This window comes from Protopterus annectens, chromosome 13.part0 (assembly GCF_019279795.1).
Source record: "Protopterus annectens isolate FY-2018-M chromosome 13.part0, PAN1.0, whole genome shotgun sequence".
Classification (NCBI taxonomy): Eukaryota; Metazoa; Chordata; order Ceratodontiformes; family Protopteridae; genus Protopterus; species Protopterus annectens.
Genome location: NC_056747.1, coordinates 730,559,585 through 730,585,212, shown reverse-complemented (window position 1 = coordinate 730,585,212; position 25,628 = coordinate 730,559,585). Strand labels below are relative to the sequence as shown.

At 41.5% G+C, this 25,628-nt stretch overlaps 1 protein-coding gene across 2 annotated transcripts in view; it reads left to right on the top strand.

Annotated features, from left to right (window-relative positions):
- CLUH (clustered mitochondria homolog) overlaps positions 1–25,628 on the top strand; it is a 662,807-nt gene that overhangs the window by 341,905 nt on the left and 295,274 nt on the right. For both annotated transcript variants that reach the window (XM_044054416.1, XM_044054415.1), the window contains exon 10: positions 12,850–13,544. In XM_044054416.1, the coding sequence (XP_043910351.1) occupies positions 12,850–13,544 (695 nt within the window). The remainder of the gene's footprint in view (positions 1–12,849; positions 13,545–25,628) is intronic.

The following is a 25,628-nucleotide window of genomic DNA, read 5'->3' as shown; positions in this document are numbered from 1 at the left end:
TCTTGAGTTTGTTCTTTAAGAGTGACTGATTTTTTTTGTTCAGTAGCTTAGTTAAAGTTGTACTGAGGTCCGTGTTTTATGCACCAGAACCAGTTCCAGCTGCACACATGATCTTCCATTGCTCGTGAACAGTATGAGAGAGAGACTGACAGGGCTGATGTTTATGTTTTAGTGTAACTTCATGAAGTATGCATGGTAGTTTCTGTAAATGCAGGCATTCAATGCTGTTTTATGTTTTTTTGTTTTGCTTTTAATGCAAAGTCAAAAGCACATTTGTCAGTCACATTTTAGCTGTGTCTAAATCCTATAACCAGATTCTAAGTTTTTTAAATTCCTTACTGTAAGTAAACATGATTCATCAGATTTAAACGTATAATGGATTGCTCTGTCCATTACAGGCTGCATGCAGTAGATTGTTCATTTTATTTGTTACTTGCACTTTTAATACAGCTCAGAATATATGTGAATCCTTTCTGCTTGTTGTAATTGTCACATTGTAACTTGTTTATGTAGAGGACATAGCCAATGAATATTTATCTGTTTTTTTCTTGACAGCCATTCCTAGTACTGTCTCATTATAAATAAATGCATCACTTGTCACTTTCTTTGCATAGCTGTCTGCATTATAGAGCTAATTATGGGTTACATCCATCCATTGCCTTGGTAAAGCAGAGATTATCATGCATTTATTTCACTTAATTTTTGAAAACCGTGGCAGAATATCAAAAGCATTATATCCAGCAAACTGTTGCCAAGGGGTAGCTAAGTTATAGTAGTACTAGTTTCTGGATGACTGTTTTGTGCCACCACCACTCCAGAAAAAAGGGGGATTCATGCCACAGCTCATCTGTGTGAACCACTAGCTTGTTTTTTTTTTTTTTTTTTTTTTTTTGCGAGGGGGGGGGGGCTATAAAAGAAAATCCACCATCTTGAGTAATCGCTACAGTTTAGTAGATCAAGAGAAGTGAGCAACAAGAGGGTACTGGTTAGCCAACCAGTCAGTTTAACTGGATTTTGAATGCCGTGAAACGTGCACATGTGGCTGTTCTGCCATTGCTGTTCATAATAAAAATTTGTTCCCATACCCACATTTTGCTTTCTTGGAGTTGTACATCCCCCTGCTGCAACAGCATGGATTCCCTAAGCCCTATCTCACCCCAGTCAACAGACACCATTTTCAGTAGTTCACCCTGTTGTCGAACTCCTATGACCCATGGTCACCAGACCCTACCATTAGGGGGGCTCCCACTGGAAGTGAATGAGTCTGTAAGATGGCACTGCTGCTTGCACCAGCAGACTTGGCATAAATGGGTTGTGGTCTTGCCTCTCTCTGCATGCTTATATCATGTTGAAGGTTGAAACAAAGTATGAAGTGTGGTTAATGGAATTGGCCCTACCCTGGGCCCAAGGATGGATATCCCTCCAGAGCCCCCACCACTCACCCAACCAAGGCTAGATGAGTAGTATGTCTTTGCCTGCACATCATGCCTTGACCCATCCTCCCTCCAGGGAAAGGCAAGGAAGAGTTAGCCTAGGTATTCCTTCCTTGACAGCTTCAACAGTCATCTAAACTACTTATCAAGATCACGTCATCTCAGTCATAGTAGGAGTGTTCTCTCTTTATAGGACAAAGTTGACTGTCATAAAGATTTACAACAGGAAAAATTTACTTGAGTTCCAGACACAGATGGACATTATTCTACCAATCGCATTTTCAGCAGTCTGATATTCCTAGTAGTATGTGACTGCATTTTCATATAGTGGCCATTAAAGGCCATTCTGGTTATAATAAAAGAAAGCATGTTTTTGTTACATGAAGTGAAAAGTTCATTGCTGCTTGTTGTGACAGTTTGTTATTCATGTTCTGCCCTTTATCATTGAAAACATTAAAAGTTTTAGAACTTCACCCAAAGAAGAGGGTTTTTTATCACTTTTGAAGATCTTGCCTAAAGATGTCGCCATTCCCGTAGTGTTGTGGCTTTCTCATTTATCCAAGAGATTTCTGCCTAAATTATTTTGTTTGGGGAACAAGGAAAATGTAAAAAAAAAAAAAAAAAAGTTGTGTAAATTATGCCACATTTAGTACCAAACCATAAGGGCAGGGATCTGTAGCCTTTATGGAGAAAACCTTGTATTCTTCCCCTTTTATAGTTCTGTTTTGGGCAAAAAGCTGGAGTACTTATAAACACTTGCGTAGGGAAGAGAAGCTTAGATAGCCATCTGGTGGAGTTGTAAAACCTTTGGATACTTGTCCTGCCATGGACAAATATCAGTTGCTAGAGGGCCTGTTTTACTGAGGGAAGAAAGGGTCCGAACAGAGAGACGGTTAAGGGGCCGAAAGGAGATGTAATATTGCTGGCATTGAATTCATCCTCAAGTCTCGATGAGCACCGTCATGAGGGGGACCCTGTTTTTCCCAAAAACTCACTAAGGCGACACTGATTTATAGACTGGATTTTATTTGCCATATATCATGGACAGAAGTAAGGTAAAAAAATAAGAGAGAGCTAGGTGCACAAGATCCAGGATAAAAAGTGCCTAATCCTGGTAGACGCACCGATGCCAGGACTGGAAAAAATGACAGTGTAGAATCCTCAAGACACAGAAACATTCCTACAGTGGTGTTAGGCCAGGCCCAGGGGGAGGATGACCCTCCTGTTGTAGAAGCAGGTAGTAGTCCACAAAAACTGATGACCAAAAAAGAGCCGTAAAGACATTGGAGTGGACTACTGAGGATAAGAAAGAAATTGTCTATTGTTACTATTCTGCAATAAGCCCAGAATTTCCAGACAGAAGATGAACAAAAAGATTGAGAAAAAATTAGAGTAAAGAAAAATATTTCCACAAGAAAAAACTGTCAGAAGCTTTAAATAAAATGTTGTGTTAATACAACAGATTTATAAAAAACATTATATACACCAAGAAACCTTGGGCGATTTGGAAAAAAGAAGTCACCGAGGAAGTGCGAAAATATCAAAAACAAAATCTAGAGACTTTGAAAGGTATAAAAAAAGAAATATGGACATGGGAAAGAGAGATCTGATATGGTGCAATATTTATGCAAAAGAGAAAGCCAAATTAATCCGTACAAAAAAAAGGCAGCCCCAAAGATATTTGAAGAGAAATACAGGCAAAGGCATCCAGATATGGAAAATTTCACAATACAAAAAATAAGATCAGAAAGAGGGAACTTAGAACAGAAGATTAGTAAAGTAAAAGTTAAAAAAAAAATAGAAGTTGAAGATATGGAATACCTGTAAAGTAAAGGATTTAGTGTAGAAAGTCTAACACAGGTTGTATCATGGCATGATGGAAAAACAAGCCCCCCCCCCCCCAAGTAAGGAGAAACAGGATAAGTAGGAGACATCTGAAAAAGAAATATGGACATGAGAAAGGGGGAAAAAAAGATTTAATATGGTAAATGGTTTATGGTAAAGAAGAAAGCAAAACTAATCAATACAAAAAGTGCAGCACCAAAGATTTTTAAAGAGGAATACAGGCAAAGGCATCCGGACAAGGAAAATTTTACAATACAAAAAAATAAGAAAACGGAGGAAAAGTGGAAAATAAGATTAGTAATGGAGAAGTTAGAAAGGGAAACTGAAGTTTATAGATAACCTTTGAAGTGAAGGATTTAGTGTAGAAAATCCAACTCTTAACACAGGAGGATAGAGCAATGGATCCCCAAATTAAGGAGAAGCCAGTGGCACGGGAAACATCTAATCAGTTGCCATATGAAGATAGTTTGGAGCATTCCCTTGTTGTGCAACTCCAACTGAATGTCTGTACTGGTTTCCTATGGAAGAAACAGAAAGCTGTGGCAACTCAATGTGGAGTGACAGGCCAGTGAGTTCCCATATGAAAGAGCAATGGATGACGTAGGATGAAACGGAAGAGAATGTGGCACAGGAAGATGTTCTGGAACTTTCTACAGAATGTCCACAAGAAATGGAGAACAAAGAATGTGCCATCAGTTTAGAAGAAAATGATCTAAAGAAACAGTTGCTTGATTTAATAGAAATGGACATACAAATTAAGATCAATGGAAAAAAGACTACAGAAAGTCAATAAAACCCAAAAAGTTATAAGTTAGATGAAAGAAATGAACACAGTATTTAGGACTGTTCATAGAGGTTCATGTGGTATAACAGAAGTAAATAAAGATATATTACTGTGCAGCTAAATTAACAGGTGAAGTCTTACCACAAAAACACAGGGCGGTAAGGGAAAGGAAGGGGGAGAAATCAATGCCATCATGGAAGTATCAAATAAAGAAAACCATAAATCAGTTCAGAGAAGATGTGCCACTGTTAAAGAGTACAGAAGAGTGAATAGATCAACAAAAATACCCAGCTGTAATAAAAGCACTGCACATTATCTTAACAAATCAGGATCTATTGTGCACTATCAAAAAAATAAACTAAAAATGTCCGCACAGGCAGAAAAACTTAGAAGATATGCAGATAAATATAAAGGAAACGTACACAATAAGCAATTCATTGATGACACAAAAAAGTTTTAGAGAGAACTGGGAAAGGAGGCAAAAGGAATTGAAATGCCACCAGAAAACAAAAAAACAAAAGAAATAAGTACCTTTTAGAGAAATATCTCTGAAGATCCTGTGGAACATAACAAAGATGCTAAATGGATAGAAGAAGTAAAAGAAAGAATAAAAAGGTCAAACGTACTGGATATGAAACGGAATAAAGTAACGGCTAGAGAAACTGAAACAAAGTTAAGAAAAGCTCCTATTTGGAAAACCCAAGGCCCAGGTGCAGTACCCAAGTTCTGGCTAAAAGTATTAACATCTTTACATAACGATTTAGCCATGAGTAAGAACTATTTACATGCACACCCTGAACAGACACCAGCCTGGTTAATAACAGGTCCTACTTAAGAGCAAACCTGCACGTTATCCTAAAAACTATAAACCAATAACTTGTCTTCTGATGACGTATAAACATGAGACACAAAGCATTATAGAAAATGAAGTTTGTTACATGGGATCACCCATTACCAACAGTTCAGAAAATAGATGTGAAAAAAAACATATAGTAGCCCATGAAAAGAATACAAAAGTAGCATTGATCATCAAAATTGCCACACCAAGTGACTATAGTGTCTTGTGTACAGAGACACAAAGTCATAAAATACCAGGATTTACAATGTGGAAGAAGGATACCCAGACAGTTACAATAGTAGTAGGAACAACTGGTCTTATAAAATTACAATCGTACTCTGATAATGTTACCAGTACATGTAACTCCATATGAATTGCAGAAGGAATCCTTACTGGACACATTGCAGGTGGTGCATTCTGGCTAACATCAAAGATTGAAACAGTACTAATTTCATGAATTTTAATCCTACTTTGACTTAGGAATGGGGTCCATTCCGGTCATGGTATTAGGAACCCAAGAGACTTGGAGAAATTAAAAAGGGAAGGTAATTTTGGTTTTGCTGCGACTTCCGCACAGAGGCTTATCCATTCAAACTGGAAGATGAAGCTTATTCCTTCCTCTTGTTTGTTTCGTTCTGTTTTCCAATGATCTCATACAGAGTTTATATGAAAGATGCAGTTCTGGGGCAGATTTTTTTTCATTACATTTTGTAAAGAATTAATATGGGTTTAACACTGGAACCTTCCAGGTTCATGAAAGTGCACTTCACCCATAATGTTGGACAAAGCACCTGAGATGAGTGCATGTAGCGAGACTGTCAGCATTTCTATCTGTCCTTCCTCAGATGGCTTTAGTACAGTGACATAGACATACATAAGCTGAAAGTTCAGTCAGTCAGATGCCTATTTTAAGACCAGCTACAGTTTACAGCTAGCAGGTAAATGACAAACAGGCATTCAGGGATCATGTGTTTCTCTCAAGGTGATTGAGGCCTCTTGTGCTGTAAGCATAGTTTTATAAGAAAATTTCACAAGTGTTTTGATTCTGTTTAAAAAAACAGATAATTATTTAAAAGTGGAACCTTTTGCTTCTACATCTGGTATAGCCCATGAACCAAAAAAGAAACATAGCCTTCTCTAGTAATCCAAGATGTTCATGTTTCACTGTTGCAGTCCTGACTTGTAGGATTTCCCGCCATGGAAGCCTTTGGCTGGCCCGACTGGGTATAAGTGGAGTCCGCTGACAACATGACTTCAGTAGTTCTTGCTGTCGGAGCGCAAAGCAAACATCCAGTATATAGTCACCGTCTTACCCTGCCTTTTGAAGGGTAAAGACCAGTATCCTTCCTGACCAAGTGCCTTCAAAAATCCTTTGGACAACAATCTTCTAACAACCACATAGATTTCTACTAACACTGGCTATCATGACTGCCTTCTTCCCATGCTTTCCCAGGCCAGACTGCACATGAGGCAATTACAGTGCTACCTCGAAAATGTGTAGGGCCTGCATACACAAGCACCATCGGTCAAAATAGGCCTGAAAGGCATTTCTACATTATGTTCCAAGGCCTACTGCATGAACCAAGGCCTACCATTCTGTTTTGCAACAAGCTGCACTAATGATGCCTCAGTGACAGCTTGAGGGGTGCTCTTCAAACAGTTACAGGCCTAATGATAGTCAGGAAGCACATAAACTAGAAGGAGCTTCCGACTGCATAATGGGCTTTACTAGCACTCGGAAATTAAAACCTGGGGTGCCAGCCCTGGATACAGATCATGATACAGACCTGTGACACAAACAAACAGAAACCCATTCCTGCTCATCCTGTTGCCTAGGAATGGAAATGCAAAGCAGAGTGTACTCCGTGTAATGGCACCTGTTGGCTCAATACCTCCCAGGTGCGCTCTACCAACAGGCAGACAGAATAAACAGAAACCTGCAGACACCCACTTATGGTGGCTGTTTCCGAAGATCACTCTCAGTATAGCCGAGGAATGGGGGACCCCACAGATGGACCTGGTCGCCACCAGGAAAAATGCACTTTTTTTTTTGTAAAGTTTCAGACGCAAGACCCTCACGGCCCAGAATACAAACACCTCCCTGTTCATACGGATAGGCCAATTTATTTGGTTCTTCACCAAAGACCCTACATCCCAGGACTCTCCAAAACTCAGAGTAGAGTGCCTAGGCCCATACTTTTAGCTCCACATGGCCTAAGGCATCACTGTTACTTCTCGGTATGACCAATACTAACTTTGATATTACCACAGACTCTTTACCTTCTCACTCAGAAGAATGGAATCTTCGTGCTCCCAACCTACAACCCTTTCTACCTATCACCTTTAAGGATACCCATTTCCCTCCTGTTGAAGGATATTCTAAATGGTGGGGGGGGGGTCTCCTCTGTATAAGCGGATGTAGGGCATCCTAGGGAAAGTCAGAAGGTCTATTGCCAGGAAACCCTGGGCAGGTTATGGAACGTGTTTTCAAGCTGAATATACTTAGCCTAATCAGTTTCCCATCAAGGCCAGGACCCCTATCAGCTGGTCCTGTTTGGAAGATCTTCCTAACTGTGACCCTTCTTACTCATCCCGCTGGTCTAGCAGTTCCTTTACCACCTTACCTTTGTCCTAGAAAGGCTTATTCTTCAGTTTTAAAATTCCTGCATGGAAGAGACCGCCTGCTCATTGGCTATCTCTTCAGCATAAACAGTTTCAGAAATTCTCTGCTGTCTATGCAGTCCAATCCTTTATCATATTCCATCCTGACAGAGTCATTTCTCAGGATCAACTCTTCCTTTTTATCCAAGGTGGTAACTGATGCCTCTTTGTTTCTAGCTTTGCATCTACCCATCTTCCCTCCAAACCCACAAAATAATGGGTGGGGATTTCTGTGCTTCTCAGGACACCTGTAAGCAGCTACCCTTCTAACTGGGCATAACAAAACCCATTAGAATATTTGACCAACTATCTGTGGCCTTTGCTAGCAGCACCAAAGGATACCCCGCCTGCAAGCAGACCACTTCTAAAAAAATATTTCTCACTCTAACACCTTCTGTTACAGTCATCAGGGAGGGAATATACCTGACGCTGCAAGGGCCCTTTCCACTAGGGCAGCTAGGTCTGCTGTTGCCTTCCTGAAGGGCGTACCTACCAAGAGTGGTTGGAGGTTGCCATCTGGTCTTCAGAACACTTTCAATAGGCACTACTACTGTCACCCTTCTACTTATCCAAAGCAGGTTTTTCCTCTATTAGCTTACAAACTTCCTCTCCTAGACTTTCCCAAAGCTGAGAATAGGGGAGGATGGAAATAGTCATACCCCAAGTCAAGACTGCAACAGTGAAACGCGAAAAACATAGTACAGTCGTGTACACTTTCCGTAAATGTAGATGTTAGTGTATTCACTGTTGCAGTGCACATTCCCTCCCTCCTTCCTTCTTTGGGTAGGCTGCTTCTATTTCCTATGTATTTTGGACTTCTGCTCTTGACTCTTGCATCTTGCCTACCTAGGGATCCCTGCCCTAGCCATCTGACCTTGACCGTGTGCTCCTGCTGGGGGAGGGTGCTCCGAACTCCAAGGGGCAAGAAGATAACCAAAGTCATAACATTGTGAGACACCACTTATACACCAGCATACTGACATCAGGAACATCCGCCAGCCATAGGAGGAGGGAAGAATTTTTACTCTGGTAATCTGGTTGGCAAAGGTCTTCCATGGTGGGAAATCCCACAAGTCAGGACTGCAACAGTGAATACACTCAAACATCTACATTAATGGTAAGTATATATATATATATATATATATATATATATATATATATATATATATAAGACTGTACTTTTCTGGGGGAAAGTTAAGAAGATTTGGCTAATTCCTAACAGATTTTATCATTTGTGTATTATAATACTGCTTCTGATCATAAAGAATCCATTTAATACAGTTCTCCTGAAGATGTACAGTGAAACCTTAAACTTGATGAATACAAAGCACATCTGTAAGAGAAGGTATTTTCAGCTTTTATACCATGATCAGTATAAAGCACTAGCCATTCTTCCCTTTACAGCGTCATTTGAAGGCTTTTTTAATAAAACTGCCCTAAAACCAGACTCTCTGCCCCCTTTCTCAAAGAATCCCAATTGTTTCAGTAGGGTTCAAGAGTTTGTGTAAATATCTTGTGGCAGACATAACAGTTGAGTTAGTTTCAGCAAGAGTCCTATTGTATTCCAGTGTTTGAACATTTTCAGAGGGTAAAGAAAATAGAGGTCTGGAGAGATATGAGGGAAACTTTACACATTTATTATTAATAGGACAGTTAACTACCAAACCTACATAGTAGAGTACCAAGCAGAATTCTCAGGCAGTTTGATAATGTAACTCAAAGTATAGGTGAAATGGAGACAATTCCCTGACTGCAAGAAAGGTCTGTTCCTATATGGCAAAATGTGCCTATGACAGTGTAAATGCCCTTTTCAGGATATCACCAGGTGGTAAATTTAAAAAAAGGTGTGCATGGCTTCACACAGAACCCTTTCTAATAACATGTTGAGGATTTTACTTAACACCACGGTAGGCAAATCTTTGTATTCTGGCTTCTATCGCAGAAAGTGCTGTAGTAGCTTTAATAGAAGGGCAAAACTGTGCAGAATATGAAATAAATGTTTCATTCCCTGCGTATATATCTACCTACTCAGAATATTATCCCTCAAAAGCATTGCCATTTCACACACAAATTGCCAAAACAAAAAAAAGGGGGGGGACACACCATCAAGGCCCAAGTCAGCAAAACTGGTCTGTCAGTGATAGCTAGTGACAAGCAGTGCTATCAGTTTCCCTACCTCTCTTCTCCTCTCTCTTACTCTAAGGAAGATTTCCCCTTTTTTTTTCAATAGTGTAGTAATTACCACAGACAAGTGAGGAATAGTTGTAATGTCAAAATGTTTAATTTGTCTCGCCTTGTATTTCCAGGGCCTTTTCCTAGCTGCCCTTAAGTATCCACTAGATATGGCTTTGCCAGTTATTCAGCATGTTCTGGATGTCTGCACCATTCAAGGTGTACCATCCACGCAGTGAGGAAAATTGTAACTTTTTGTCCAAAAACTGTGGAGGTCTCTCTTGAACTGATGTTAAACAACTTAAGACAAAAAATGGTAACACTTTAGTGTCTTTTACATGTCCTTTTTCAGGATAATTTTTTAATGACTGTAAACATGCAGGATGCCCATCTTGCATATTCCTGTTTACAGTGCACACAGTTCCTCATGTTACAAGTGAGCAACTATTGTAATCCATTCACATCCTTTCCTTTTGGCCTCTCTTCTGTTTTCAGCATATAAAGTAGCTGCAGTGTTTGTGCATCTAAGACTACTACCTCTGACTTGGACGCTTCAGGCTGCTTCTGTCCCGGGTGTGTACTTATCCCAAACAAAAATTCTACTTTGTCTTTAGAATTTTGGACTTTTTTCCATCCTCCAAAAATCAAGACTGCAATGGTTTGAGAAGTTTAGGACGTTATCCTGCAAGAACCTGTATGATCTGTCTCCCTCAGGACAGAGTTCAATTGATGGAATTATTATATATACTTCAGCAAACTTCTTTGACAGCAAGGTTATTCATAAGGGTTTGGGCTACATGTAATCCTTTGTCATAATATTTGCAAAAGTCAAATTGCATATGAAACTCACTGGTACTGTCATTTTATGAGGTTTAAATTGTTCCCAGTTCTGCATTCTCTGGCAAATGAGTTTCTTTATTGTAACACTAACAGATAGCTGTAAATTAGGATGTCTTCTTCGACATAACGTTTTCAGTAGTAATTATTTTGTTTCGCAGAAAGCCATTTGCAAATGTTTTATTGCACACTTGCTTATTTGGCAATGGTGACAATTTGATTTTGTATCATTTGGAATTAAGAACTTCTGTTGGTATTTCTATCAACCTGTCTTACTCCAAAATTGCTGATAATATGAAAAAGGGAATAAGTTAATGTCATCCTAGTAGTTCCTTACTGGCCAAAACATCCTTCACTCACTCTTCTGACTCGGACATCATTAACAATCTTTGACACTGCCTCTCCCAACATGCTCCTAACCAGAAAGAAGGCCTGCTGATGCTTCAGTATTTCAAGTCTTTCAACCTTATGACTTGAAGGATCTAAAACTGGTACCTTTGAGGCATTTTTTGGGGGTGGGGGTGGTGTTTTTAGTGTAAAAGAAAAGCTGAGTAGTAGTACAAGAAACCTATACATCTCAGAATGGATCAGATTTTCTCATTTTTCTCAGTAGTGTCACAATACAGCCATGTACCCACTTGCATATTTCATTACCAAGGATTTTACAGTATGGTAGCTATACTTATATATGTAGCATTTCCACTATAAAGGTACAGTTTTCAGCCATTTCTCAATGCTTGTTTTTTGATCCACCCATCATTTCTAATGGAGCTGTAAAACCGGTATAAGGGATTTCAATCTCTCAGAGATCCATGAGCTCATATTTGAATCTTAATGTTGTAGCTGAGAAGATGGCAATATTCCACCCTCAGCCCTCCCATACATACACAATTCTGTGACTCCAGTGTACCTCAGGATCTTTTCTTGTAAAACGGTCTTGATCGCAGTCATCTTATTTTGAAGGGCTTTCTGAACTGTTGGCTTTGGTGCTTAGATTCTTATACATTTCCACAAGGATATGGTGTCTTTGAAACATACATTTCAGTTATCCAGGATGTTGTAAAATGTCCACATTTCTGTCCTGTATATTTGGTCTGTTCCTCAAAATTTGTTATTTTCTGTCAATCTTTGTGGACTGAAGTTACTTAATGACAGGCATAGGTTCATAGGTTAGTAGTAGTCTAATTACCTTTGCGAGCCATTTTAAGACTAGCCACCTGCACCTTGGGTTTGTAAGTCAAACACCTTAATCATTAGGCCACCGTCATATTTATATTTATATATATATATATATATATATATATATATATATATGACGTTTAGACTTCATGTCATTAAAAAATGCATGCTTATGCAAAGCCGGTCTATCAACTTTGAGTTTGTAAGAGCAATATCTGAAGCCGCTTCCTTTTTTTTTTTGGGGGGGGGGGGGGCTTTTCCCCCACGTTATTTTTGGCTTTGTTCAGAATTCTTTTTGTTATAGTTTGAAATGTATGCCTTGAGAACAAACCTCTATTTTTTGCTTAAATTAGTCTTTAATTTGAACTAGCTTGTGCAATTACCCATATTCTTCACTAAACAAGGGAAAATGATTTTGCATTGCATAGATCTTAACAGGGCAATTAAATATAACACTGAGAGAACAAAGGCTTTTTCGCAGTTTGAAGAAGTTGTCTGTCTCCATAATCAGAGGACTGTAACTGGGCAGACGGACACTCTGTGAGAGTGGTTCTCGAGTTTTATGTTTTCTGGTAGCCACAGCAAAGCTATGATAAGCCACCTTCAAAAATTCGTATGCTTGGTTATTTCTGAAGCTGCTACTATGACATCTTTTCACACATTTTTCAAACAAAAGTGCCCTGCCTAGAGGAAGAGGGAGGATTTTTTAGACCATCCTCCCTTCATGGCAACATGATACTGTGTGGTTTGGCACTCTTTCCATTCATGTAATGATTTCCTTCAGAAGCAGCTCTTCTGGTAATCATAATACAAAACTGAGTATGTTTGCCATTGCAACAGATGATGTGATGTAAAAATTATTGTTATAGGTTTTGAACCTGTATTGCATTTCCTGTTACTTTATGCATGTTGGGTTTGTTGGTCTTGAACATGTATATATTTTATTGCACTTGGCATAAGAAAAGTTTTGTGCATTCTTATTTTAAATTAGTTGTTTGCGTTTCCAACATATAAACTGTAGAAGAGCTATTACCTGTATAGTTATTGTTGAAAAAACACTAAAAGCCTTAAATTCTAATATTGTTGCTTGCTTTTTCCAGGTTCACAGTGACTTTGCAGCAGCTGCAACTAGGGGTGCCATGGCAGTCATTGATGGTAATGTTATGGCCATAAACCCTGGAGAAGAGACCAAGATGCAGATGTTTATATGGAATAACATTTTCTTTAGCTTGGGCTTTGATGTCCGGGATCACTACAAAGACTTTGGGGGAGATCATGCTGCCTTTGTGGCACCCACAAATGACTTGAATGGAGTTCGGGCCTACAATGCAGTCGATGTGGAGGGACTGTACACTTTAGGAACTGTAGTTGTTGACTACAGAGGTTACAGGGTCACTGCGCAATCTATTATTCCAGGAATTTTGGAACGTGAGCAGGAGCAGAGTGTCATTTATGGGTCAATAGATTTTGGTAAAACTGTGGTCTCACACCCTAAGTATTTGGAACTGTTAGAGAAAACAAGTAAACCACTTAAGGTACTGAAGCACAAAGTGTTGAATGATAAAAGTGAAGAAGTGGAGTTGTGCTCTTCTGTAGAATGTAAAGGGATCATTGGGAATGATGGCCGCCATTACATCCTTGACCTTCTGCGCACTTTTCCTCCTGACTTGAACTTTCTTCCTGTAGAAGGGGAAGAAATGCCTGAGGAATGTACAAAAATGGGATTCCCCAAAGAACATCGACATAGACTGTGCTGCCTTAGACAAGAACTGGTGGATGCTTTTGTGGAACATAGGTTAGTAACCCAAGCTTAATCTATCAAAGCAGACACTAAATACTTGAATTATTTGCTTGTATTGTTTGTTGCCCTTGGAAATATGATTGGGCATAGCCATTTTTTTGTGTTGCCCAGGCAGAAAAATGTCTCATGAAAAAATTTCCTCTGTACTAACCTTGTAACTTTTTTAACACATTTACATTTAATATTTACAGTATAGAAAATATCTTCTGTTATACTGTTTGAGAAAAAAAATCAAGCTTTCAATATGAAGAGTGCACACACACACACACACACATACATGTGTATATATATATATATATATATATATATATATATATAACACACACGCACACAAATATTGGCTCTACACTTTGTTCAGGTCTTCCCATACGTTGTTGAGCTGAAGACCAGCCAAATGTCAAGAGCAGTGAAGGATGGAATAACTGTGGTAATGGCTTTTATATTCTCTGTCAAGTATAAGGGAACTGAATTGAGTAGATATGAGATGGTCAAAGTCTGCACGCTTGTGGCAGGACAGGGCTGACTTCACCTATCTGAGTTGGGAATTACTGGTGGAAAGCTCATTGTGTACTTATCTGATTGGCCTTTGGGCACAGTTGGTGCAAAACTTTGTTTCTGATCGTATACAAGCCTCACATTTGCAAGAATCTGCTCTTTGCACAGTGGCAATTACTGGTGCCTTGTTTGCACGCAATGACCAGAAGTTGAAATTTCCCTATAAAAACCACCTCAAAACTTTACCTCAGTCACACTTTACTCACAGGGCATCTAGTTTGTGCAGTAAGTGGCATTTAGTTAGGACTGTTTAGGTCTACCTTACCTTATTATAGCACCCGGGACTATTGCTGCTCAGTGAGCTTCTGATTTGGCACTGGACAGCATCGCTGGTTAGTTTAGGTTGACTGCAGATTACACCAAGTAAGCACCCTTCCCTCATCTGGTTACAAACGCTCCACTCCTGTCCTTTCAGGTACACATTAGGACCTGCATGCATGGATGGGCTCTTTCCCGCAGTCTCTGCATCCAGCTTGGTGAACATGGGTGCCCTGAGGCAATGTAACAATTGCCTTATGTTTACTGACAACCACTTAATTCTTGAACACACAAATACAGTCCGTGAGGGATGTAGTTGCACATGGACACTGGAGGCTAGACTCTCACATACAGACACAAATAGCAGCAAACGGGTCGTCAGCACCTCAGACACATCACTTATCGCACCCACAAAGGACCACACACATAGACTCACATATTCAGAGGTGCTTACATGTAACTTGGCCAAATCTCGAAGGCCTCTCAGGAGCAGTCCTCAGAAACACTGTATGCACACAAACAAGACAATTCCCATCACAACACATAAAGCCACATCTCACTGCGTCTCGGCTGCCAAGCACATAAGACGAAACACTCCACAACCCAATAGTCTGGTTGTAGGTGACTCCATTATGAGATGCACTGTCCCTCTTACCAGGCTGGATAAGAGGAATATTGCATTTAGTTGCATGTCAGGAGCTAGGATTTGTCATATCACCAGGCACTCTGGTCACATACCCCTAAGTGCCAGTATGACTCTATTCATAGTCCATGTGGCCGTGAATGACCTGAGACTTACCTCCTTGGACTAAAAGAAGAGGGATATGATTGAGCTCTCAGGATGCGTCTTTACAGGCAGGTATGTGCCTAGCATTGGGCAGCATTCTAACATCTCCAAGAATGATGTCACAATACCAGCAGAAAATAATATATTTTAACAGTTGGCTTAGCTACTGGTGTCATTCCAAAGGGTCCAGTACTTGGAAGGCCGGGTGGGCATGGTTGACAGGCCCCTCTGCTTTGCTAGGGATGGTCTTCACCTGTAATCTGTAGGCTTTCAGATATTGACCGAAACATTATCCACCCCTATAGTGCCTTTTTTAGGCATTGCCAAACAGGCAAACCTTCTGACATTTATTATTATTTTTATTTTACATTTGTTAACCGGGATAGTCTGACTGTATATATGTGCATTTTCAGCAGAGCCCCTGCGAGAAAATCTCCAGATGACACAGACGGAACATAACAGATGTGAGTCAAACATATTTACAAAGCCCTCTAGTAGGTACTCACAATATACACAGTGTGTGATAGCATACAAACACATGTTGCAGCAAGCTATTATGAGCTAGAGATGCGTACAATATTAATTTAAGTAAGGCATTGAATAAGTAGTGATGAATCAGGGTTAGCACAGGGACAAAGCCAGTGCTGTTTAAAATACTGTTTGAGGCCTTTTTTGAAGAGACTTAAAGAAGGTTCGAGGGCAAGGTTAGATGGAAGTGAATTCCAAGTTTTACCAACAACGTTAATGGTTTTGTTGGTTTGGACCAACAGTTTATTGGATGATCATAGTTGCCTTGAATTACTGTATGGCTTTATGATATTTTTGAGTGCCGGGGCATTTTCTGGGTGGTACAGAATTCTGTGTGCTACTATAAGCTGATTGAACAGAAGTAGGCTAGGCGGTTCTAGCAACCCGAGAAGACTGAGGTTTTGACCGTGATGTGTCCTACATGTTGAGCCTATGGCAAATCCGGCAGTATGGTTGTAATAGTGAGAGAGCTTACTAAGTTCAGTTTTGCTCACATTGGAGAGTATGGGGGAGGCATATAGAAGGGTAGAGAGTAGGTGTGAGCGGGCGACTGCAGTCGTAGCTAATGGAGTTAGAAAAGGTTTGCTTCTTTATAATGAACCAAGCTTCCTATTAATGTTTTTTATAGTTTTATTGATATGCAGATCAAATTTAAGATTATTGTCCACTCTTACGCCTAAAATCTTAGTATGGTCATCTGGAGAGATAGAGGTACCGTTGTTGGATGTTATGGAGAAAGAAAATGGGGTGGATCTACTGGTGGGGGTAAAGAGGAGCAGTTTAGATTTGTTGGGATTTAACAACAGATAGTGATTAGAGAGCCCAATTTTCAACTGTGTTAAATGTGTTTTGTGTTGAGGTTTGCAGGTCTAAGGGGGAGGAGGCCATAATGATCAGGGTCGAATCTTGTGCATATTGAATGCAGGTTGCATCAGGGATGGTAGTATTGTTGATGAAGACAGAAAAGAGTAGAGGGCCTAGAATAGAGCCCTGAGGGGACACCAAGGGTGAGAGGTAGCATGGTGGCCAGTTTGCCCTGCCATAATACAGTGTGTCATCTGCCATTCAGGTAGGAAAGGAACCACCGAATAGCATGGTTATCTAGGGAGATGGATTTTAGTAATTTGTGGTTGACCATATCTTAGGCCTTCGGGTCTAGAAATAGGGCTGAAGATAGCCTGTTGTTCCTATTTTGGAATATGGTATTTGTAATAAAAAAAAAAGAGGGTGGAGGTGGTGCTGTGATGTGGCCTAAAGCCATGCTAAGAGTTGGCAAGCAGACCGTTCTGAATGAGATAGTCTATAAGCTGCTTATGATCGCACATCTTCATTAATTTGGCTAGTGGTGAGAGAATGGCAATGGGTCTGTAGTTGGACAGTTCTGGTGAACTTCCACCTTTGTGGAATAGGATAACATGGGATATTTTCCAGATTGAGTTCCATCAGTTAGTGTTCTTGTGATTAGGATAGAGATGGGGAATGCTATGGCATCGGCAGCATTTTTGTAGGTAGTCTGCCTGAAGGGGTCAGCAGAAAGGGTGGTTTGTTTTAGTTTTTTGATAAGGGATTGGTTAAAAGTGGTAGAGAGAGGTTGGAAGTTAAAGGTGGAATGAGAAGTGGGTGTGTTAATTGTAGAGTTAGTGGGTGGGAATAAGTTGGTTAGCTAGGACTGAATAGTTTCAGTGAAAAATTATTAAAAGCAGTGGCAGCAGTTTCTAGGGCTTTGTGGGTGTAGTTTGATGGGCTTGAGGTAGTAGATTGTCCTGATGAAGAAGTCTGTTGATACCCGCCCAAAACTTTTGTGAATTGTTTTGGTGTTTAAATTGGAGGTTCTGGTAGTAGTTTTTTTTGTCTAGCAAAATGAGTTTTTTTTGTATCATTTCTAAGTTAACGGTATCTCGCTTGGTCGAGGGGAGCTTTAGTTCACCATTTGGTCCAGGCTATATTTCTAAGTTTGATTTTTTAGCTTGGTTTCCTTTGTGAGCCATGGAGCAGTATTAGATTTAGTCTTCATAGTACGTGCAGGAGCATGGGAGTCAAGGATGCTCAGGAATTTATCGTTAAAGTTACACCTTCATCTAGTGATAGATTTTTTAGAATTGACCAGTTGACCGATTTAAGTTCATTTAGGAAGTTAGTAGGATTGAAGTTTTTATTATTTCTGATTGTTTTGTACATAGTCTTGTGGTGGGTTTCTGCCTTATGTTTAATAATATAAGTTGGTGAATGATCACTTAGGTCATCAGGGAGAGTCCCAGCTATATGCAAGCTTGGGTGGCTATTGATAAGTACCCAATCTAAGATACTTTCCATGTTGTGGGTTTACTAATCGTAGTGAGAGTGGTTATTATTTGTGTGAACCCAAACAGATTTATATGGGTGACAGGGGATTCAGTTGAGCAGCAGGTGCACCATTTGGTGTTAGTCACCAAGAACAATTTTTTTTGGTGGTAGGTAGTGGATAACCATTGGAGGATATCTTCCAGAGTGCTTATTTTATTGCCTGGGGGAATGTAGACACAGACAATATTTATACTCTTTTATTATTGTTAATTTGCAGTTTGGTAATGATTTCTGTGTTATTAAATGGAGGCGGTTGAACTGGATCCCTGTTAACACTTAATATATTTTTGTAAAGAACTGCTATCCCACCTCCCTTCTTAGCTGTTCGGTCTAATTGGTGTATGTTGTAGCCCGGGGGTAATACCTCATTATCGGCAGTAGTAGGTTTAAGTCCGGTTTCTGTTGGGCACGTTATGTCTGGGGAATGAACTGCTAAGAGGGCATGTAGGTTGGGGATTTTATTATTTATACTTTGAATGTTAAAGTGAAATGTCAGGAGAGCATTTGCAGGACTGTTGAGGGGTAGTTTATTAATGGGGTTGGTGGTGTAGGCGCTATTGTCACCAGGTGGAGATGGGCCAGGGTTGGCATATACAAAAGTCGGGCCAGGGTTGGCATATACAAAAGCCACTCAGGACAAGCTAAAGTATTACTGCTGAATGCTAGGAGTATCAACAAGAAACTGCACTCTGTGGAAGCTCTCCTCACCTTGGGGAATGCTGATGTCTGTGCACTTACTGAAAATGGTTCAAAGCCATGGATGCAGTCCAACAGTGCATGGCTGTAACACCCATCATACATTCTGACCACTCATTGAACATGAAAGAGCAAACAATGGAGGTGTATCTATCTACATAAAGGATAAGCATACTTAAGGCTGGTTAAACAATACAAAATGCTTTGAACTACTCCATGTCCATGTAACCATTGGAAAAATCCATTACCATATTCTTGCTAGCTACAGTTCCCTGATGCTAGAATCCATAACCATCTATCCCAGTGTCATACATGTGTGTGATTTTAACTACCCCCTCCATTAATTGAGATGCATGCATGACCACTAACATGCAAGCCCAAAGATTTCTTGACCTTGTAAATTCAAATGCACTGGAGCAGCTAGTCTGTACTCCCACTAGCAGAAAAAATATCCTAGATCTGGTATTCACAAATATGGGAGAGTGCTGTACCCCCTCTAGTGTAATATACTCACTGGTATGATCAGATAGTAAAGTGGGGTTCCTTGAAATAAAAGTAAAACTAGTCCCCCCACCTAACCCAGAAACTTGAAGAACTTCTCTAAGGTTAATTACCTCCTGTTAAGGGACAGTATAGCTACTTTCCAAGCCCCCCCCCAAATCCAGCAAACACAGAAACCTAGGGAAAGATGCACACAAAAGCCCTGTATGACTTTATAAACAACTGCATACAGCAAAAGAAAGTTGAGAAGTAAGAGGTAATGTGCACAACAGAGCAAAAAGTCCTTTATTAGTCTAAGCAAGCGAATCTGGGAACTAGTCAAATCTCTGAAAGTAGACTTTCAGTTAGAAATAGCCTCCAAAACTAAGTATAACCATAAGGCATTTTTCAACTATGTCTGCAATCTTAAGGCCAGCACCCAACAGTGTGCAGAATTAGTTGTAGATGACATCACCTATACTCAGTCAGAAGATGTAGCAAGTCTGCTGGTCAAGAAGTTAAGCTCAAATTTCACCTCCCTATCACCCCTGGTTCTCCCCAAGAAATAACCCTGCCGGTTGTCACCAATGAAGAGGTTGCTTCAGTGGGGGGTCTGACAGTATACCAGGTTGCCTCTTGTACAGCCTAAATCAGGGTATATCAGGCCCATTAGGATCTCTCTTTAACCACAGCCTCTGGACTGGCTTTGTCCAGATAGGGTGGAGGACAACAATAGTCATCCCTCTCCATAAAGGGGGACCATTTACTGACCCAGGAAATTGTAGATCCATAAGTTTGACTAGTTTTATGTGTAAGGCCTTGGAAAGAATAATCATGGACCTGATAAGTAATGACATAAGGAAACCTCTGAACACTGGACCGACCCGGTTTGGCTTTGTCAAGGGCAGGTTATGCCTACTGAATCTTGTGGATTTATTTTAGAAAGTCGCTAAGGCCATGGGTGAGGGTACAAAAAAGTCCATACTTGCCTACCTTGACCCACTCAAGTCACTTGACACAGCTACTCCACTCTGGTATTTTAAATACACTCGCAAAACTGAGCAATAAATCCCTATATCACCAGATGGATAGCGTGTCTGTTCACAGACAGGACACATGGTTAAAGTAGGTGAATCCAGATCCAGCAAGAGGCCAGTTACTAGTGGTGTGCCACAGGGTTCACTACTGGGGCCACTCTTGTTCAGAATATACTTCTCTGAAGTTGAGGTAATGTGGAAGGCCTCTGAATAACAAAGTTTGCTGACAACTGCAAACTGGGGACATTCACATTGAATCCCCCAGCAATGTAAATATCCTTCAGGAGGGTCTAGATCAGACAAATGATTTGTGCCAGAACCACCTAAAACGTAAGTGCGAAAAAATGCATCGTTATACATTTGGGAAGCCGAAAACCCCCTGCAAATTACAACATTAATAGCACACCCCTAAGAATAGACTCAGAGGTGTCTGTGCTGTTTGACAGTGGAGACAGAGAGAGGGGAAAAACAATGTTTTTGTTTCTTGGGTGGAACACCATTTATAGTCTTTGGTAGCTGTGCATTGAGTAGGTTTGGTAAATTGTTAACCATATGATACCACTTGTTGAGATATGGCTTCAGATAAGAAGTTTTATTGCTGTCATCTTTTCTGAGTTTATTATTTAGAAGGTGTTAAGCTAGAATTGTGTTCTTGTGGGTATTTTGCTACATAGTGTAGAAATGTGTACTCTGAACAAGCAGAACTTAACTTTGTTTCACAACTGTCTGTACCAGTGGAAGGAGTCAGAGTGGCTGTCTCAGTATTGCCTCCATGTATGATCAATAAGAATATAAGGGCTTTGATAACTGATGTGATTCTTGGATTTCACCTCCTTTCCTCCATCTGAGAGGAGCTAGTAAGTGGAGAGGATTCTGATCTGCTTTAGAATCTTTATTAGCTGAAATGGCCAGAAGCTTTGAATGCTTTAATTGTAAAAGTGCCTTGTTTTGGGTACTCAACACCCCTGACATTTGATACCGACTGAGAGATGATTACTCACAATACATCCACCCATCCTCAACCCCTTTTTCCCATTTTGCACATGGAGTCGGGGTGTCACTTCCACAGTGACAATCATCTTGAGCAAAGGTTTACACCGCCGGGTGGCTAGCCCTGCCATGGTAATTCATTTGCACCACACACTAGCACACACACTCACCTACTCAAAAATACTCCTGAAAAGAGATTGCTAATGGGCACTATTATGGATTTTTTTAGAGTATCCAGTAAAGAGTACTCCTGTTGGGTACTTTGATCAGGATTCTTGGAATGGTTTACAGTCTCAGGGTCTTTGCTTTGTTCAAATAACACATCAGAGCCCTCTACAATTCACAGAGGTGCAGCTAGCTAATCTGGTGCCCAGAACACCATTCTGCCCCTCCCCCTGAATTTTAAGGCTGAAGAGCCAAAAAAAAACCTCTAGATCTGATGCTGTCATTTTCATTTATTTCTTGACCTCTGTTCTGATTCAGCCACTTTTCAAGCTCAACAAAGTGCCTCCTCTCCACCCCATAATGCCAGTTTCCCCCAGAATACCTCTGATCTCATTTGCTGCTCATCAAAGAAGCTTTGGGAGTGCGTTACTCCAGTTTCATTTTTGTCAAGTTCTGCAAGTCTGCTTCTGCCGTTCCTTTCATTGCTCTTCCTTCCTCTCCTCCCACTTCCAAATCCTCTCTATATATTTATATAAAAAGCCTATTTTGTAGTTTAAAGTAGTTTATTAAAGGTTCTGCGGGTTTCTCCATGTTTCCAGTCACTCTTTCTTTTTTTTTTTTTTTTTTTTTCTGTCTATTCCTCTTTCTCTTCTCTTCCTCCTGTCTTACTGATTTATCATGGCTGAGAAGCCCGATAAACCCTTGGAGTTTAAAAAATGCACTTTAGGGAGTACGTTTACTGTCTAGGCCCCACTCACCTAGAGAGTTCTTTTGAGGTATGCAGTGGTTTTAAACCATATGCTCCTGTGGGGCACCGCAAGTTGGTTTTGAAGGGCTTACTTCCTCCTTCCACTCCTTCCGCACCCTCCACTTCAGAGGGCTTAAATCCCCATTAGAAAGTCCAAAGATCCCAGAGAACACAAGAAGCGTTTCCATGAGAGCTCCTTCTCGGACCCACCTAGAAAGGCGCCAGATCCTTTGGATTTGAGGTTGTTGGATCTGGTGAGTGTGGTCTACACTGGCTCGACTCCCCATGCGCCAACGGTCTCCTCAGAGCTGATTGTATTGGCTCAAAACCCTCCTCCCAAGGAAGCCTCACCCAAGCCAGTGTCCAGACTGCCTTCTACATCCTTCTTCATCAGGTCTACCCATAGCCTCTCTGAGCTCGAAGTGGATAGATTGATGAGACAATTTCTCAAGGCGCAGATTCAGATGGGGGTACTGCCGGCTTCGTTCCCTTCTGGATCCATGAGCAGACATTCCCCTTTTCATCTCATGGCTCCTTCTCTGAAACAAGGTCCTGCTTCGAAGTTGTCGGGTCCGATGGCCCCAAGAACTGGGACATCGGATCCATTAGTGGTTTCCACTTCTAGATTGACAGTTTCCATGATGCGCTGGGCTCCGGTGGCTTTGGGGCCTAGTGCATCTCGAAGTCGAAGCTTAGAAGTTGAGTCCAGGGGTTTGACTTTGACTCCAAGGTTTTTGGAGCCATTGCTTCCCCTCGGAGCCTGTCTGTTTGATAGCACGGTTCCAACTCCACCCTCAGAGCAGAGGGTGACAGGGGTTCCGGAGAAGTTTGCTCCTATGGCTTCAGCTCTGGAGGGATGACTTTCAGATCCTCGTAGTCCATCTGCCTTCAAGGTGGTGGAGAGGGTTCTTACCCATCATAGGAGATTCCCGGTTCTCGCACCATCAGATCCCATCCCCGCCCCCATGGAGTCTGTCCTTGAGGTCTGTCATCTTCCACTGAGACAGCCAGTGCTGCAAAGCCCCCAACCTCTTCCCACTGTGGTACCCCGTTTTTCTTCTGACTTTTCCCCAGAGTATCCCACCGTGGAGGTCCCTCGGAAGAAGTGGTGTAAAGGGAGACACCTAGATTCCCAGCAAGAATTCATCACTCCAGACACTAACTTAGGGGAAGGGTCCCCCAGATATCCACATCTGACGGTCTCCTTCTCCGACATCTTGGAGATCCTCCGTCAGAAGGGTGGATGGTCCTCCCAAAGCCATAATCCAGATGAGTCAGTTCTCTTGAAGGCCTTCGGCACTGGCCTGTCTACATCGTGGGTGTGTGCCCCCCCCCCCCCCAGCAGAGTTGGTTTCCACTAGGGCATGGAAGGATCCGGACTCTGTAAAGCCCATACCCAAGTGGGCTGACATCATCTTAAGTGCTCCCTTGGACAAACTCCACTGGACTAAAGAGATCCTGGTAGATGCCATGGCTGTCATGGCAGCTTCCAAAAAGTAGCTAGCTCAGGAGAGCTCCTCTGTCCATTTCCCTAACCGGGAGTCTAGGGCTTTGGACAGGTTCGGCAAGAGGGTTTATGCTTCATCCACTTTTGCTTCATGAGCATTGAACTGTTTTTCCCATTTTATCAGGCAGAGGGACCTGATCAAGGAACTCTCTAGCTCAGTCCCTGAGTCGATGTCTGAAGAGGAACAAAAGACGTTTTCCTGCAGAGTGGCCACTCTCCAATCAGTTTCTAATTCGTCCATGAGGCTGATTGCCCATGTGGCTGAAGGCAGCTCTAGGGCCACCAGTTCTGGCACTGCCATTAGGCATCATGCCTGGATGTGACTCTGTGACTTTGCAAAACCTTTCAAGGCATCATTTGTCAATGCACCCTTTGATGGTTCGTATCTGTTGTGTCTCACAGGTCTGACACGCACTCTCCAGCAGTGAAAAGGATGAGAACACCTTGTCTGCTATCGGAATCCGTTTTTCCACTCCACAGAGTTCCTTTTCCAGGAATCAGCATGGAAGAAAAAAACTGTGGTTCAGGAAATTTCAAGGCCGTATTCAGAATTCTCAGGGAAACTTTTCCCCCAGAGGCGGGGGGGGGGGGTCAGTTACAGTGGCAAAGACTGCCCCAAGGGCAGGGGGGGTCTACATATTTAAGGATCCCGGGATTTCTCCTCAGACAGACCCTTTCACCGCTCCTGAAGGGTTGCCAGACTGTCTCTGGAGGCAGTCGGAGGGCTCACTTATCCTTGCTCCCAGAAGCCTGGATAGCCATCACAAGTGATCAATTGGTGCAAAGGATAGTACCCAGAGAATACTCCATTCCCTTTTTAAATCTTCCCAAACCGAAAACTTACCTCCCAGGTTTGCCACCCAGTCAGAGGGAGGCAGCAGCACTAGAAATTACAAATCTGGTCCAAAAAAGTAATCCAGGAGGTCCTGCCTGACCAAGCCGGATCTGGCGTCTACTCAATGTTCTTAAAGAAAACAGGGGACCCAAGGCCAGTTTTAGATCTGACATCCCTAAACAAATCTGTAGAAAACTCAAAATTCAGGATGATCACGATCCAATCCATTCTACTTCTTCTGAAGATGGATGACTGGATGTGTTCAGTAGACCTGAAGGATGCATACTACTATATCAAAATGGAGAGCCGCTTCAGAAGGTATTTTCATTTCAGGCTGGGTGCCAGTCATTAACAGTTCCAACTGCTTCCGTTTGGTCTCACCACAGCCCCCAGTGTGTTCACCAAATGCAAGGCTGTAGTTGCAGCTCATCTCAGACTGCAGGGATTCCATGTGTTACCTTATCTCAATGACTGCCCCTTAACCGCTTCAACCAGGGATCTACTCATTCAAGCCAGGGATTACCAGTTACAACTAGCTCCCACTCTGGGCATAACTGTAAACACACAAAAATTGCAGCTCAGTCCTGTTCAGATAATAGACTTTATTGGAGCTTGTTTGGACACAACCAGGACTATGGGCTTTCTACCTCCAGACAGGGTGTCCACTCTAAGATTTCATGTTTCTCAATTCCTAGCAATTCCATCTTCTCCAATGAAACTAGTTCTAAGAGCGCTTGGTTTTATGACTGCCACAATAATGCTACTACCCACAGCACGCTTACACATGCAAGTCCTACAGTGGATGGTATTAGTTCAATGGTCTTTACATCAGCATCCTCTGACTTGCCCTATTAAGCTGTCAAGGGTATGCAAAGTCTCTTTCTCTGGAGGCTGATTTCTGCTGAAGTCTACCAGGGTCATCCCTTCATTCTTCCTCTGCCTCCCAGTTGGGGTGGGGGTGGGGGGGGGCATTTTCTGGGACAAACTGTCCAAGGCACGTGGGCGTCTCAAGAGACCAATTTGCATATCAACGTCCTGGAGATGAGAACTTTTCTTCTGGTGTTGCAAGCACTACAAGCTTTCTTTCTCCGGGGACCATTACCATTCAGATGGACAGTATGTCCATAGTATGGTACATCAACAAGTAAG